General features: G+C 43.0%; 1 protein-coding gene across 8 annotated transcripts in view; it reads right to left on the bottom strand.

The window, feature by feature from the left end:
- Positions 1-6331: 6331 nt before the first annotated feature.
- AP2B1 (adaptor related protein complex 2 subunit beta 1) overlaps positions 6332-17947 on the bottom strand; it is a 147275-nt gene continuing 135659 nt past the window's right edge. For all 8 annotated transcript variants that reach the window (XM_054670950.1, XM_063798696.1, XM_003953061.6 and 5 more), the window contains 2 exons: positions 13265-13419; positions 6332-6796 (listed from right to left, as the gene is read on the bottom strand). In XM_054670950.1, coding sequence (XP_054526925.1) covers positions 6722-6796; positions 13265-13419 — 230 coding nt within the window. In that variant the 3' untranslated portion in view covers positions 6332-6721. The remainder of the gene's footprint in view (positions 6797-13264; positions 13420-17947) is intronic.

The raw sequence follows: 17947 nt of genomic DNA on the forward strand, positions 1-17947 counted from the left end.
ACGATCTTGGCTCACAGCAACCTCTGCCTCCTGGGTTCACGCAATTCTCCTGTCTCAGCCTCCAGAGTAGCTGGAACTACAGGCACGCGCCACCACACCCAGCTAATTTTTGTATTTTTAGTAGAGATGGGGTTTCACCATCTTGGCCCGGATGGTCTCCATCTCTTGACCTCAGGTGGTCCACCTGCCTCAGCCTCCCAAAGTGCTGGGATTACAGGCGTGAGCCACTGCACCCGGCTCTATGGAAGAGTTTTAAAGCAGGGACACACTTGCTCAGGTTGCATTTTAGAACCTCCAGGGCAGGAGGAGGAGCAGAAGCTTGAGAGAGATCCCAAGTGTTTTTACCCCTGGGACCCTGCATCCTCCACTGTGACCTCCTATTACCGTGTGCTCCGGCTCTCAGGCTCCCAAACAGAACTCAGTTTTCCTCCACAGTCTGACCTCTGCATTTTGGGCACCTTCCCTATTCCTCCCTTCCCTCTCCTGTTCAGTCACAGAGGAGAATGGGTATGAGCCTGGGCTTCAGAATCAGACAGAGCTAGATTTAAATCTTGACTCTGCCACTTACTATTGTAACTGAGGCAAGTAACTTCAAGTCTATAGTCTCATTTATTAAATGGAGTGTGATTAATTGTCCCTCACTGTTGTTGACAGGGTGTAAATGAGCTGAGGTGTGTAAAATCCTTAACACAATGCCTGGCATGTAGGAAGTCTCAGCATGGGGACTTTACTTTTTGCCTTTTTAGGGACACGCAGGCATTCTACAGGAGGATGAGCAACACCGTGGTACAGCGGTTCCATTTATTCTAGGTAGGCTCCCAGAGGGTTGGGGTGGGGGTATGAAAGGACCAGGGCAGCAGCTAGAAGCAAGTATAGGGCTGGAATGAATTTGGCTTCCTCCTGGAGCACCACTTTTGGGGAGAATAAATCAGATTTTAACTGGCCCTGTGGGATCACATGGGGTGGCTAAGGGCCTCTTGATTGCATCACCTGTCCCTCCACTGTATCTGAAAATCTCTAATCCTCACCCTGCCCGAGGATCCCAGGCTTTATGTCTGCTTCCCCAGGCTGTGGCCCTCCATTCCAAAGGTGGACTAGAAGTAAGAAATTAAAATACACTAGGCGCAATGGCTCATGTCTATAATCCCAGCACTTTGGGAGGTCAAGGGGGGCAGAATGCTTGAGTCAAGGAGTTCAAGACCAGCCTGGGCAACATGGTGAAACCTCGTCTCTAAAAAGCATACAAAAACAGCCGGGCATGGTGGTTGCACACCTGTAGTCTCAGCTACCTGGGGCAGATCACTTGCACCTGAAGGTCAGGGCTGCAGTGAGCCGTGATAGTGCCACTGCACTAGGGAAACACAAAGCTGCAGGTTAATTATGGGGCCTCATACTGGCCTTCAGTGAAAGGTCATTTAAAGGATTATTTTTATTTAAAAAAACAAACAGCAGTTCTGTCTACATGAAGTGGAAGATTTGCCTGAAGTTAGGATACAGTTGTCATCTTGGTTTGCTGAGAGTCACTTTGGCCTAAGAACATGCACCCCTAGGGGCCTGTTCACTCTCCCCCATCATTAGGAGCACTTTGATGGGAACATGTGAAAGACTCTGTACTTGGGTCTGACCTTGAGCCTCAGGTCGGTCTGGCTCAGCTGAGGATGCCTGCCTGTTGGCTGAGGTGCAAACTCAGGGAGCAGACACATGGGACCGCCTGCAGTAGCTGAGGCCCAGACACGAAGTGGGACAGAAATGTCAAAAACCCAGACCTGCCTACCTCTGCCCCTGCTCCATCATAGCTGAGGATCCTACTTTCAGAGGCTATTAGGCCAGATCCTGGGGTCTCCGACCATAAGTGAAGAGTAAATGAAACAAGAGAGGGTGAGCTAGAGGCTGGACTTCAACATCATCCTCTAACATCTACCCGGTGGGAGAAGTGGGATGAGTGGAGTAATCTCAGCCCCAGAGCATTGAGAAATGATCCCAGAGATGGCAGTCTTGTCTCAAAACGATGCTCTTGGAAACAGCCATTGCAAGCACTTTTCCAGCTGAGAATCTGGGTCTAACCAACCCCCAAATTAGCCTTCCCTTTGTTGGCAGCATCAAGCATGGCAGGGCAAAAGCTAAATGAGAAATTGAGATGGTAAGTTTGGAGCCAACTCGGAAACTTTTCAAGAAACATCCCTTGTTGCTAATAACATGTCTGGGGGCTGGCTGGGATTCTAGGATTAGTGTTCAGGAGATAGAATTGGGTAACAACGGGGGAGGTGTGATCTTTTCCAAGTGCCATACCAGGTATTAAAATAAACAGGCTCTTGCCTCCTGGAGCTGGGGGTGGCAGGGAAAAAGAATCTGGGTCTAAGCAAAACCAGAAAAAGCATTAATGCATGAAGTGGGAGTAGAAAGCCCAAACCTGCGAGTCCTTAGCTGTTTTCTGACCTCAGAAACAATGTACCTGACATCTCAGTGTTTCCTAGTTGTCACTTTACAGGCAGAGAAAGACAGTGTAGTCTCAGGTGCAAGTCTGGGACCAGTGTGCTCTGAACATACTGGTATCCTAGGGGCTTAGCAAGCTGGGATGTGGCTGAGAGCAGAGGTAGGAGAGAACCTGTTACAGAACCTCCAGTGGACGAAGGAGGAAGCTACAGTGTAGTTCTAAGGACACAGACAGGGAGTCAGAAGACGTGGCTCTGCCACATCTCATCTGTAAACTGGAGATGAAATTAAATTCATGAGATAGGTAAGGGAATAGGCAGGTATTGTACATATGGAAGTGCTTTAACCATTTTTCAACTGCCACAGAACATGAGTATTACTGTGGAAGAGGAAGTAGGTGAACAGGTGTGAGCCTCTCTCTCTCTGGCAGTGATTCTTGACCTTGACTGCACGTTAGAAAACACCTGGGAGTTTTAAAACATGCTGATTCCCCCCAGGTCCCACCCCAGACTGATTGAACTGAGCCATGTCTTTTTTGAAAGCTCTCCAGGTGACATTAATGTGCACCGAAGAGTTGAGAACCTCTCCTTCAGGACTTTCTTTGCCCAAATTAATGTCATTCTTAACTGGCAACCCCGGTTTGACCCCTCTCACCAAGTGTTTTTCCTATTACAGCTAACTGCAGCTTGGCAACATGGAGACAACCAGAAAGCTCCTAGCTGCCAAAAGGCAGTTTGCTCATGGGGTTTGGACATCCAAGTAATAAAGGCAGCTACGGTTGCTGAGCACCTACTAAGTCTCAAATGCTGCAGAGTGCTTTATCTACACTCATTCTAGTGGTGAGAGAGGTTCAGGGACTTATCCAGGGGTATCTTGGTATTAGATCCCTCATTCCAGCCTCTTCCCCCCATTCCAGGCAGTGGGAGATCTCAGCAGCTGTCAGCTTATCAGAACCTAGGCTTGGCGGGGGGCCTCCTGTCTTGACAACATATGGGTCACATGCCCCCAACAACACAAATGCAGGCCTCTAGTCTTGAACTCCCTGGGAAGCTTGTTTTAAAGCAGGATTAATTCCATTTGCTTGGGAATATGCAGGCCCTGAGGCCGGGTTTGAGAGACTTTTGTAACTTGAGAGATGATTGAGACATCCTGGGTAATAAACCAATGAGAAGCTCTGCCGCATTCCTCTCGCCCTGGGCCCTGCTGGCTGGATGCCAACTGACAAGTCAGAAAAAGGCCCTGTGGCTCCGGCTACTGCCCCTGGGACCATTTGCCTGGGGCCCCAGCAGGGGAACTGCCAGGAAAAGACAGATTGACTCCTCTGAGCACTCCCTGCCTGCAAAGATGCCTGGAGTTGCAGTGGTGCTTTGGGGCTTGGTCAAAAGGAGCCTCCAGGAGGTATATGATTCTCCCTCAAGTCACTCTTAATTTCATGTGGCTGAATCCCTGGGAGGGCTGGGGCAGTCAGAAAAGTTTTAATAGAGTGGTTATGAATGTTCTGTCCCTCTCTGGCCTGCTGTGTTTTCTCCTAGAATGTCAGTTGTGGGGAAAAAAATACATACCACAAACTTCATTTTGTGTAAATGTGAGTTTATTGACGAAGACACAACGTCAAGCTTCCCCCAACCCCCACCCTCCCGAAAAACAGGACCCAATAAGAACAGAGGAATGAGAAGCATTCTTAGGGCAACATTTCCCCTGCCCCCCCTCCCCATTTCTTTCCAGAGTCTCAAGCTTCACAACACAGACACACAGAGCAGGCTTGGGTGAGGACAGACACTCGGAATCTCTGACCAGCAAAAGAGTTCTGGGTGTTTGCTTCTCCTGCTCTTTGTATGATGCCAGCTGACATTACAAAGACACACTCAGGCAGAGGAGGGGGGATGCAGGGCAACCTCCATCCCACTTCCCCAATTTGGCCAAGCTTGGAATGAGCCAAGAGGGAAGCCGTGGTGGAGGCAACAGGTTTTGCCTCTCAGGAGAGGTCCTTTTATGGGAAGTAGAATTCCTCCCTAACTCTGCTCAGGGGTGTGATGGCAGGTGGCTTCCCCAAGGAGTGAAGAGTTCATGGGTTGGCTCAGTCAGGTCAGCTGAGAATAGGAGCTGTTATCCATCACTGGTGGGGAGGCTGAGAGAAGCCTTGTTTCGGGGGTTGAGGGACATATTCTGATAGGAAATTGTGTTGTCTGCTTGCCCTGACACACTTTTCCTTCTGGAATGATAGTTTGCTTTGAGATGAGAACACTATTTGCAGTGTGAACCTTCTGCACTGCTTGTATCCACTGACTCCAGGAATGAGTCCCAAGAAGGGAACTTTACCAACCTGCTTTTCCACCCCACACATCACCGACCTATCCACCTCCCACATACAATCCTATGCTGTTTCCTACTGCCATGTGCTTCAGGTGTGGTGTGCAAGGGACATATTTCCTCCCTCCTTCCCCAAATATTTTTCTCTTGGAGATTCTCAAGGTTTAAGAAAGTGCTTTGTGGGACCGCTCCCCACAAGCTTTGCAACTGGTATGAAGCAGGGTTATTTCAGACATGAAATAGGGGTGTGGGGTAGTTTTGCTCTTGTTTTCCATGATTCCTCCTCTGAGTCCAGTGAGTTAGGTCGCAGTCCAACATGACGCCTGTGGAGCCTGAAGTGCCCCTGATTTAAGCAGGGCATCTGAGAAGACCAGTCTTAGTCATGGACCCTGAATATTGGGTGCCAGGCAATGCAACAAGTGCCCGCAGATCAAACAGTGTAACACTGCTAAACAGGCTGGTATTTTGGGCATGAAGCATTCTTTGAAAAATCATACCCAACGCATTAAGGGGGGGGTAGGGGGAAGATTTCATATCCCCCAGTCTTTTCAGAGATGACAGGAACTGCCTGAACCTCTGGGATGATCTTAATATGTCCTGCAGACTAAGTATCATGAAGAAAGAGCAGATCAGAGAGCTGAAGGGATAAAGAGCATTTGCAACATCTCTAAGCTCACTTCATCTCTGCACCTATTCTGCTGGCCTCAATAAGTGGGGCTCCAGGGGCATATGGGAAACACTGGCTACGCCTTCATTCTGGCATCTGGCTTCACCTTCGAGTAATTCAAAAGATATTCAGCTGCCACCTGATGCCAATATACAGAGCGTCAAAATCAATATGGAATATGTGAAGAGCCAAAAAGTAGGCACAGAAAAGGCAGGAGAAGGCATTAGGGGAAAACGACAAGAGACAGTCCTGTGGTGAAAACCACACTGACGGGGACTTAGGAGACTCGGTCTCGGCTTTGCCACTACACAGCTGACAGGCCTTGGCGGTAACCTTTGTGCCTTTTATCTTTCTCCTTTGTAGGAAAAGAGGGTTGGATAAGTTATTACTCTGTTTCAACTCTAAAAGTAGAATTTTAGATTTGAACTGGACCTGAGAAATACAGGAGAGGAGGTGAGGGGACAGCATCTGGGTTCTTGTTCCCCATCTCTACTCAAATTCCTGAATTAGTGGGATTAGCAAGTTTGTTCAGGGGAAAGGAAAGGAGAGTAAGGTATAACTTCTGTCAGCTTTGGTGCTGACAGGCTCTATAGTTTTTGCACACTGAAACATCATTCAAGATCACCGTTCCCAACTGCAGAGCAATCAAATGAGATTATAATATGGAAAGGGGGAAGCATGAAGGCTTGGCCAAGGAAAAGGAGTTTGGAGGGGAAAAAAAGAAAAAAGCAAACTGAAAATCCAAATGACCAGGGATAAGGCTACCACAGATAAGAGAACCCATCAAAAGCTAGGGTAGGTAACTGCATCTCTGCCTCCAGGACTGTGTGGTTAATGACAGTCATTTCAATGCTTTCTACCGGTTGCACTAATCCCTTGATTTCTCATATGTACAAAAGTATAAAACAGTAAAGTGCAGTGTTTCAGTTACACTTTTCCTTGCTTTAATATTTGTTGTCTTTTTCTGCTTTTGAAATGAGCTCTCAATTACAAAATACCAAACTACACTCAAAAGAGGGTGTAGAAAAAGCCAGCCATTGGCACAGCATGGAGAAGCCCACAAGTAAGGACAGATAGCAGCAGCAGGTGGCAAGAGGTGGGAGGTGACTGAAGCAGTGGTTACAAATGTTCACAGGAAGCTAAAACTATCCAACAGGTTGTGCCCTAATGTTAGCACAGGTTAGACTAGTTACTACCTTGCTAGGTGGCCTCAGTGTGTTCAGATTCTACGCAGCAATACAATTTCTTCCAGTTAAGAGTTCTTGACTTGCACCGATCACAGCATGATTGAAGGGTACTGGACCAGTCTTGTTAGTTTTTCAAAATGCTGTCATAGACCTGATAGATGTATTGAGAGACTTCAGGAGCTCTACACTTCAGTGACAGCTGTTAGGAGAAAAAGGAGATGGAAGATTAGCACAGAGGTTGGCATTAGCTCTAAAGGTATCCAAGCACTCAGTTCAAGAAAACTTTTGACACAGTGGGAGAGAAACTTCTATCACTGGAGTAGCTAAACAAAGAGATTATGTTAATAAGTGCTGTGGGTTTTAGCATTTCAATTTAATCAATATCAAGTTGTGCTGTGCTTCCACCTCCATTCCATGTGGGTCTATAAGATTAGGAAATAATCCATACTAAAAACATCAAAGCCACTGACTGCAGAGCAACAGCTGCTCTAATGCTTTGCTAAGAGTTATAGGGATTATTATTAAATGAAAAGGGAAGGGCCAAAGCCCTTAACTTGTTGATGGTCCTTTCAGCTGCCTGCCTCAGTTTCTCAGTCTGACAAGAGGATGGCTATATCTCAGTCCCAACTTCAGGAGGATGTACAATCAAGTGAAATAAAACCATAAACTAGGTAGGTCCAAGGTATTAGTCCTTTCTGTATTATAATGAGGAGAGTATACACCCCTAAGAGGGAAGACAAGAACATGAAAAGACACTTACTTAGTATAACCCAACCTCAATTCACGTCAACAGCTTAATCTTTTATTTTCTGCCTCTTTAGATAGGCAAATCAGATACCTCTGATACCCCTCTACCACCACCTCTTCTTTTAGTCTAATGAATACCAAATTAAACATCAATATTAAAAAGATCTTAATGGTGAATATTGAGAATTTCACTTTGTGAGTCAGTAAGGACAAAATTTAAACCCAGATTTAGAATCTTAATTGTATTAGATTAGGCAGAATATTATTAACAATAATATAAGCATGCAAAACGCACTCTAGAACCAGAAAATTTAATAGCTATATATTTTATATTGCTGACATCATTCCTCTTGTTAATTAGGGCAGGTCAACAAAAATTGTCTTGAATGATGTAGCACCGTGAGATTTTAGACTATTTTACCTCTTTATTCTCTTATTAGAGACTAAGGACAATTTAACATAGTGCAAAAGGTGAGACTATCTTTGAATAAAAGGTCAAGAAGATTTTGGTCAACGGTGAATTTCCTAAAAACTAACAACCTAAAAAGTTAAAGTAAAATTTAAAATGCAAAAAAACCCCAAACCAAACAAAAGAACATGGGAAGATATTCTATTGATTTACAGCTTTAATATTCAGTCTCCAAGGCATTCCCAAAACTGCTGCTTGGTATTAGTCAGGAAGACAATTCTGATAAATGTAAAAAAAACCAAAACAACCAACTTAAGAATATAGCTGTTCCTTATATATATAAAACAGCTCCCTATTTTGGTCCAAGTTGCATCTTTAGGCATTTCCCTGACTTTCAAACTCCCTATTGAAGCAATTCTTTTTTTGAGACAGAGTCTTGCTCTGTCACCCAGGCTGGAGTGCAGTGGCGTGATCTCAGTACACTGCAACCTCCACCTCCCGGGTTCAAGCAATTCTCCTGCCTGAGCCTCGCGAGTAGCTAGGATTACAGATGCGTGCCACCATACCCAGCTATTTTTTTTTTTTTGTCTTTTTAGTAGAGAAGGGGTTTTGCCATGTTGGCCAGGCTGGTCTCGAACTCTTGACCTCAGGTGATCCACCCACCTCGGCCTCCCAAAATGCTGGGATTACAGGCATGAGCCACTGCGCTGGACCTAAAGCAATTCTTGTACCTCCTTCTCTACAGCCTTCTCTACTGCCAGTGTTGTGGAAAATTCTAGTGGGAGAATATGTGGATTCAGAAATGGAAGAGAAGAGGAATCTAAAAAGAGAAACAACAGCTTAAGAGAGTTAACTCCCAGACTAAGGAGAGGTAGTCCCCAAATACTCCCCCAAAATACTATCTTGTATTTTTCCACATCTTTGTAACAATACTTGAAGTTCCTCCAGCTGGAGGTTCATTTTTATGTTTACAACTAGTAAGGAAATGTTGCCTTCCTCAACAATGGCTCAAACTGCCAAGGCTGGCATTGGTGGGAAGTCATGGACTGACCAGACCCTAGGCCCTGGGCATTACCGCTGGTCTTTGGAGGATGGGGAAGAAACTTTCCCTGTCTCTGGACTCTTAATATCCACACCTCCCCACCCCTACCTCCACCCCAGCCTCTGACAAAGTGTCAAGTTTATTACATATAGCTAGGACTCTGGCTCTCATTTTGTATGGCTCCCAGGGAGAAAGAGGCCTTCCTTGGGGCTTAACTTTCCAACTGCTAATTCCTTATGTGACATGTCTTTAACATCAGCCATTCAGGAATCCAGTCCAAACTAGACACACCAAGGGCAGAAGAGTCACCCTGTCCTGCCTAATTAAAATTAAGGGGCTATGCATCCACTTTTGGCATATGGTGTGGAACATACACTGCTTCACGTGGGACAAGTTATCTTTCAGGTGAGGATTACCTACTTACAGAGATATAGCCTCACCCTTATAGGATAAACCTATCTTCTTAATAAAATACAATAAAAACTGGGGTTTGGGGAGAAGTGTTTTATTAACCCCTCTTAGGAGACTAAGGGACCATCAGTCTGTCATGCATTAGTGCTGGCTCAACCCGATTTCTTTCTTTCTTAATACTTAGCTCAGATCAGATTAATAGTGTAATGGGAACTTAAGGTGATGAAGGGAATGGATCAGAATGACTTTAGAGTCTGCCTCTTTAGATAGGCAAATCAGATACCTCTGATACCCCTCTACCACCACCTCTTCTTTTAGTCTAATGACTAAAAGGGTGCCACTTAGGGGAACAAATTAGACCTATTTGTCAAGTGCTATGATGGGAGATTTAGATGGTATTGTGGGCAGAGAACCTAGTCACCAGATAGGATGAAGAATAGGAAAGGGGGCAAGGAAGTATAAACAAATTCACCATTTAAAAATATGGGGCGGGGGGGCGGGGTGGTGGGCCAGGTGCAGTGGCTCACGCCTGCAATCCCACCACTTTGGGAGGCCGAGATGGGAGGATCGCTCGAGGCCAGGAGTTTGAGATAGCTTGCACAACATAGCGAGACCCTATCTCTATAAAAAAAAAAAAAAAATATATATATATATATATATATATATGACAAAGGAAGGTGGATGTGGCTAAACCACGAGGACAGAATCTATTTTTTTTAACTTTTATTTGCATTTATTCCATGCTGAATTTATTCCCAGGTTATAAATTTTTGTTTTCTTCAATTTCTTCTGGGATATCTTTTTCTTCCCTGCAACCCTCTCTTCTGGTTTAGGAACAATTTACTCTTTTTCAGTAAGGATCATTTCAATATGTGGCAGGGGAGTTTATGTATGGGTTAATGTGACCTGAGCTCTATAAATACAGCAACATATCCTGGGGCTTTGTTCACCTGGATGTGCTCAATGACCAGAGAATTTGCATCTAAACCCTTAGGGTCAGCATTACTCTTTGCCTTTTTAAGCATGTACAGCACAAATTTAGCACTTTTTTTGGGCCACCTGTCATCCTGTGCCCAGCCCCTCTGTTTGGCTTAGGTACACATACCAACTCCACTATAATAATATGGAATGACACACATTGCTTCTATAAAGTGACATCTTTCAAGTACTTGGTGGCTATTTGGATATGCATACCTTTGATGGCCTGGGCACTTCCACGGGTGTTCTTAAAGTAAACATGAAGATTTGAATCTCTTGCTTTGTATGATTTTGGGGGTTTTCTAGGCCAACTGAACAGAGATCATCTCAGGTCACTTACAGGAAGAGCTCACTGTATTTCTTTAAAAAAAAAATGTTTTAATAAAGATGGGGTCCCACTATGTTGACCAGGCTGGTCTTGAACTCCCGTCCTCAAGCGATCCTCCCATTATAGCCTTCCAAAGTGTTGGCATTACAGGCATGAGCCACCACACCGGGTCACTGTATAATTTCTCACAACTACATATGAATTTACAATTACTTCCAAACTTTTGTTTAAATATAAAGGAGAAAATATTCTTCAAAGGATGAATGGAGAAACTGTGGTACATGGACACAGTGAACTATTACTTGGCCATAAAAAAGAACAAGCTATGGATACATGTAACAACTTGGAAGAATGTTATGAGTATTATGTGTGCAAAAAACAATCTTAAGAGGTTACATGTTACATGTGTAATTTATACAACATTCTAAAAATGACACAATTATAGTAATGGACAAAGGCTGCCGGGGTTAGGGCTGGGGTGAGAGTCTGACCATAAAGGGATAGCAAGAGGGAGTTTTTTTTTTTTTTGTGGTGACAGAACAAGTCTGTGTCTGGACTCTGGCAGCAGTTATCAAATTGATACATGTAATAAGAGTTCATAGTACTATCCACTACCAATCCCCCACCCCCAAAAGTAATGTAAAAACTGGTGAAATTAGAATAATGTCTATAGTTTATTATATTGTACTAATACCTATTTCTTAGTTTTGAAAATGTAGTATGGGTGTGTAAGATATTATTATTATTATTATTATTTATTTATTTATTTTTTTGAGACAGAGTCTCGCTCTGTGGCCCAGGTGGGAGTGCAGTGGCACGATCTCGGCTCACTGCAAGCTCCGCCTCCCGGGTTCACGCCATTCTCCTGCCTCAGCCTCCCGAGTAGCTGGGACTACAGGTGCCCACCATCACGCCAGGCTAATTTTTTTGTATTTTTAGTAGAGACGGGGAGATGTTATTATTAATGGGGAAAACTGGGTAAAAGAGATGTAGAAACTCTACTGTTCCATTTAAAAGATTTGTTAAGTCTTTATTTCAAAATAAAATACTTTTTAAAATTTTAACAAACTATGTTTAGGACAGTGATACTAAGACGCTCTTCTCAAAATCAAGAATATTGTGTAAGAAGAGTGTCAAGAAACACCTGAATTCTAAACAAAATTCACCTACCAACAAATTACATGATCTTGAACTAGTCACTAATCATTCTTAGCCATGGTTTACTTATCTGCAACCTGGGAGTAATCATGCTTCTTTAACCTAGCTGAGATGGAAGACTATATACAATAAAATAATGGACAGTAAGCAAAAAGAAAAAAAGGAAAAAAAAAAAACCACGCACACCCATATATAAACTTTTGGCAAATTTCTAGAGAGTAAATGGAGTTATTTTCCCCCCAACCCTTTTTTCCTTCCAATTGAGACAAGGTCTCACTATGTTACCCAGGCTGGTCTTGAACTCATGGGCTCAAGTGATCCTCCTGCCTCAGCCTCTCCAGTAGCTGGGATTACAGGCATGTGCTATCTTGGTTTTATAGTAAAACTTGTCCCTCCAGAAACAGCACAGAGGGGTTTTCCTTTCTTGGGAAACTCAAGATAAATGACAGTGTATGTTACTCTCCAAAAGAGATGAGACTGGTGGGGGGTTGGGGAGAGGAGCATACATTTTATGAGGGAAGCCTGAAGTTTTTCAGCTCATAAGTGCTTGGGCAAAAGTCTAACTTGATAGGCCTCAGGAGCGAGCACACACACACACACACACACACACACACACACACACACACACACAGCTACTCTAACTTACTACAAGGATGGGAACTAGTGGGAAAAACACCAAGAATTTTCAGTTCCGGATGGTACTATTCCCTTGATATATGCTAGTGAAAACAGACTTAGCTGTCAAAATTAAGGAACGGGTCACAGAGTTTTCTCAGCTAAATGACTAAAAGGCTCCCTTAAGCTACGGACTATTCAGCTTCCTCAGAATTAAATAGATCCCCATAAAACCCTCAAACATAACAGAGGAATAAGATATTTCTCCCATCCCAAGGGTTTTTCCTTTACTTTTGAAAATGCAGATGACATCCTATTGGGAAATTGCATTTTACAACAGCAAATAAATGCCTAGTGCTTGGCTATCAATCTGCTGTTTAACAAAGCAACTGCTTCTGCCTTATTATTGCCAGAAGTTTTACTTTAGTTCAGTCTGATACTGAAGGAAATTTCCCAAACTAAAGTCCCCTTATACGCTTCCAAAGGTGTGTTCCATTTTGCCTCACCTTTAATAACAAGCATTTCACGTCATACAATGCTGCTGAAAAAAGTTCATGTGTTAATGACTCTGATAGCCTTAGGTCATGAACTCCAACAGCAAGAAAGGTCTTCTGGACATTAACTATGTAAACAATCCTCTCGGCAGCTTGTTATAGTACCACATGCACAGATACACTAGATATGTATTAACTGATATTGAGGATGAAGTTGCCAAGTTTTGTGAGCAACTCTGTATACACCAGGGGGGAGGGATGGATTTGAGGCACTTGCCAGAGATACCATTCCTGTTGGATGGGGCGGACACTGCAGAGAGGAGGTCTTCCATTGAGGCAAATGGAAGCTTCTTCATTGACTACTTATTTTGTATATCTCAGGTTTAAAGCACCTCCTCCAGGTCTTTCTAGGGTGCTAAGTAAACATGAAAGGGCTCTCACCTCCCTCCTCTAATCCATCTCACCCATTCTGAGAAAGGCCTTACCGTGTAATTGGGGTTTCCTGGCTGGATACGTAGTTCGGCCAAAATCCAAATGCCATTAGTGAGCTTGAGGGATTGGTACAGCATGTCCTGCCCTTCCACATTCCTCTTGGCAATAGTATAAACATTGTTGTTTTGCAACTTGCTGGAAACAGTGTCTAGAAATACAGATTCAAAATCCAACACCTTCAGTTAAAATCTCAAACAAATGTACTCTCTTCTAACATCCTTATGAGCCATGTGTGTTCAGTTCCCTGACAAGTACTGTCACATGGACATGTGTACATTTCAGAAGCCATTCTCCCACACAACAGCAAAAAGTGAAGAACAGGTTCATGACTTGTCTGCCTATCAGATTCCAGGACTGAAAACAGAATAAGGTACACCTATGGTTTAGTGCGAGTTACCTTTGGAGATTATGATATTGGTGGGCCTAAGGAGTTGGCAATCTCAAATTAGGTGCTAGACAGGTAAAGAAGACTCTGAAGAGGATAAAGACAGAAATAAGTGTGTGGGCATGCCATAGTGACTGTCATGTTGGTATTTGTTTCTGGATGCTGGTTCCAGATCAATGGGGACACACAGACTGATGACCACATCCATAGTGCTACTTCCCAAGTCACTACTACTTCATTGTGAGCCATTTGGGCCTCAACTGCCAGGATCAGGAAGGGCCCAGAGCTACAGAAGTCAACTGCAAATCAAATTTATTAACCTAGATGTTTAAGATTTTTTTTTTTCAAAGCAGGCAGAAATGATTTCTTAAGCCTTTAGGGAATACTATGCCTCGAAAATAATAACGAAACAAACTGTCTCAACCACAGATTTTGAGAAAGACTGAAGCTGTGCAAAGGTGATTGCTGCTAGATCCTAAGATCCCAGCTATGACAGAAACTATGACAGAAGTTTTCATAGTCACCAACTCAGGGTAAGAATGGGTTGGTGTTTTGGCTCTTCCTCATGACTACAGTTTCAAAAAGGACATAACGTTCCAGAATTAAAGGTTATTTCTCTCTTTATGAGATGTTGCTGTATCAGAGAAAGAGAAACTTTAAGAATAGAGATGACAAGCACTGCTTCTTTGTTGACTGTTTATTACATTCATTTCTGAAGACAGCATTCAAATTACTCATGCCTACTTCAAGAACTAAATTCTCCCCACATAAAAATCTGTCATATTCTATTGTGCTCTCTGGGAAAAGGTTGCCATGATGGATGGTCTTTCTACCCTTCTAAATGGTAAGCTCTCTGAACAAAGGGATCCTGGAGTTTTTCATCACTATGTTTCCCACGTTATCTGCAATACAACGGGTACCTTTCATCAATATCTGCTCTGATAGGTGTTGGAGATGCCAATATTTACATAATACCATAGACATAGACGTGAACTAGTTTTGCAGGTAGCTCTCACCCTGATGTCTTTCTCGCACATTCAAACCACTGACAGCTCAGGAGAGGAGGCACTAAGACTCCTTTCATGAGACATTTTTACCACACTTAGTTATTACTTAGCTTTTCCCCTTTTATTTCTTAGGTCTTCACTGACACCAAGCAGAGTAGTTAAGAAATGGCTCTATTTGAGGAGTCAAAAAATGTATCTCAGGGTACATCTATGCAATATTGCTGGAAGAAGGGACCTCAATATGCCCTTTTAATCACCTTGTGGGGGATGAGGCAGTTCTGGTTGCCACCCTGCTTCCCACAATGAAGGGCTCTTGCAGCTTTGAGTGGGTTGCTAGGCAACATCATCAGCTAGGGTTTGGCTAATGCCTTTTGACAGGATTGTCTTGAACACAGAGGGGCTTGCTTTAAGTTGTAAAAATCATTCCTAACTTTCTAGGCCCTTGCCCATTTCCCAGGAAACCCAAAAACACACAAAGTAGGAGCCTTTGTTGAACAGCCACCTTGTTGCATAGGCACAAATACATTCTAGCATATACATGTGGCAAGGGCCAGATTCCTACAGAAATAATCATGAAATATTCTCAATTATTTCACCACCTATGTAAGAGATGACAGGCTAAGAAACTCTCTCTGTCTCTCTCTCTCTTATTCTCACTCTTCTAGAATTAGAAAACATGCCAAACAGCCAGGAAGAATAAGCAAGTTGAATGGATGTAACTTTAATACATTTGGAAGCATTCTGGCCAGCAACCTGACTCTGTTCCTAATGAATGATTGTACTGTGATTTTTATCAGAAGATTAGAGAGAGGGTTCCATAACATTAGTATGTGTGATTCGATTTTTACACATTTTAGTTATTAGGTTTGAGTTTGAAGATTTACGGATTGCAGAATGATGAGATTCTGCTAAATGTATGATGAATGGCAAGGGAAGCCAGATATAAGGAGGCTTCCTGGTCTGACTGGGATAGAATTCTTGACAAGATATCATAGTTTTTAATTTTTTAAAACACATTTTGACCTTCTGGGAAACAGGACGGAATCTTATGGTTGTGAGAGTTTGATAATGAGAATGTAATGTAATATTGTTTCACTGTGTGCTGATGATATCATCTGAGGCATAAGACACTGAGATTTATCCCAAAGCATAGAATAAAAAAAGATGGTCAAATATAGTTACCCTTCATTCAAGATATGATTTCTTTTCTTTTTCCTTCCTTGCTTTCTCTCTCTCTCTCGACAGGGTCTTTCTTTGTTGCCCAGACTGGAGTGCAGTGGCGTGATCATGGCTCACTGCAGTCTCGACCTCCCAGGCTCACATTATCCTCCTGCCTCAGGCTCCCAAAGTGTGGGATTACAGGTGTGAGCCACTGAGCCCAGTCAATATAAGATTTCTTATGGTTCATTTGTATCCTTCCATAAATTTGGCATTTTGAATCTGGGGCCTCAACTCTTAGAAGGTGTCGATGTGATCTTCCTTCCTTTATCTTTCTACTTTAGCTAAGGTCACACATCCTCTAACAGCAACAAGGGTGAAGCAGGTACTCATATTAGAGAGTGGGAATGGGGGAATTTACATCTGGGGCCCTGCTGTGGTATTTATTAGCAAGTTCAAAACCACTATGACTGCTGAAAAGAATGCTTTTTACCATTTAAGCCACCAAATGATAGTTAGGTGCTAGGTGGAAGAGTGTTTCCATTTTTGAAATATCCCAAAGGATGGGGAGAGCCACAACAAAACAATGAAACAGAATTCATCCTTACCTAACCCCCATGCTGGAACAAATATTTGTCTCTCATTACAGTACCTAACTAATGAAAATAGATACATTAAGTCTCTGAGCTTTTCTTAATATTATAAACACTTATTTTAAAAAACAGGTTTGTAGAACTGTTCGTCACAAAGATTCCTTTCCAGATATGGCTGGAGATGCAACTACTTCTTGTGCACTTAAGATAGTAGTCCCAGATACCTATTAACCCCAAATGCAGCTGTAATGGTAAGATGTAAAACAGATTCATACAGATCTCCCAACATCCACAGAAATGATCGGTGCTAGAAAGGAGAGACTTCTGTTAGCAGCTTTCTGATCTAACATTTTCTAGTACTTAACACAATTAGCGGCATCATAAGCACTCCCACCATACACTTTTCTCTTAAGATCTGATTAATTATTAAGACTTGGGAAGAGGGTCTCTTTCTTTATTCTCTAGAAAGACATGAAAGAGCAAAGTAAAGCTCAGTGCTAAGTTGGTAAGTCCTTTAAGCCTGTGACTTCCTGTAGCCCTCAGAGTGTTAGTTCCATCTGTCAAATGTCTATGCTAGCACAGAAAAGCTATTTAAAGTGTTGGTGCTATTGTGATTAGGGCAGATCAGCTGGAAAGGATGGTATTTTTAGCTCTTAGCTAGACCCAGGGTGTTGAATCAGAAGGCACTAAAGCCAAAAACGTTCATGTTAATAGAGCCCTCGAGACTGGAAGGAAATCTAAAGGCCAGGGCACTCCAGACCTGGGGGTGGACTCAAAGGAAGAGCTGGAAAGGATTAGTTGCAGGAAGTGGTCTTGCAAGACTAGCAGTGATTTAATGTGGGAAAATGTTGGCCTTGGACTCCTGGAGAAAATGCAATGACTGTTTTCCCCTATGTTTCATGTGCGGCATGGCCACAGAGCAGTGTATCACTGGAATCTGATTCATTGGTATTTGGAGCACCTACAGCATGGAGCGATTGGCGTGAGGCCATGACAGAATTGATCAAAACTGAATTTGCTCTGAGAAACGACATCAAAGGGCACAGCCCCACTAGGAGAAATGCCAGACACTTTCTCTTTGATAAGATCACAAAAACATGCTGAGGTGCAATAAGAGTTCAAAACTCCAGTCTAAAAGCAGGAGGATTTTTTCTTTTCTGTTATTTTGACAGACCAAAGTCCTCAGTCACCCCAACTTCTATTTTCTTTTTTGAACAACCATGTCCCTTTCATACTGAACATGTCTGAAACAAAACCTGCTTTCCAATCACTCTGGTCTATCTCTGTTCTCTCTCGGAGAGTGTTTTCCAGATCATGTTCAAGGAATACTGGTGGTCCACATGATGTTACTAATAAATATTTTGTGATTTTAAATTCCAAGGCCAAATAAGTTCAGTTAACACTGAGTTAAATAGGTTTCTTCAGTATAGCACTTCTCAGAACTTTTAGTCTGCTAACGTGCAATGGCAATTTCCAGGTGAAGCCTAGCATATGCTGTATTTTTCAACTTTCATGGATAACAAAACGCTTTTT

The sequence above is a fragment of the Pan troglodytes genome, chromosome 19 (assembly GCF_028858775.2).
Source record: "Pan troglodytes isolate AG18354 chromosome 19, NHGRI_mPanTro3-v2.0_pri, whole genome shotgun sequence".
In the NCBI taxonomy this organism is placed as follows: Eukaryota; Metazoa; Chordata; class Mammalia; order Primates; family Hominidae; genus Pan; species Pan troglodytes.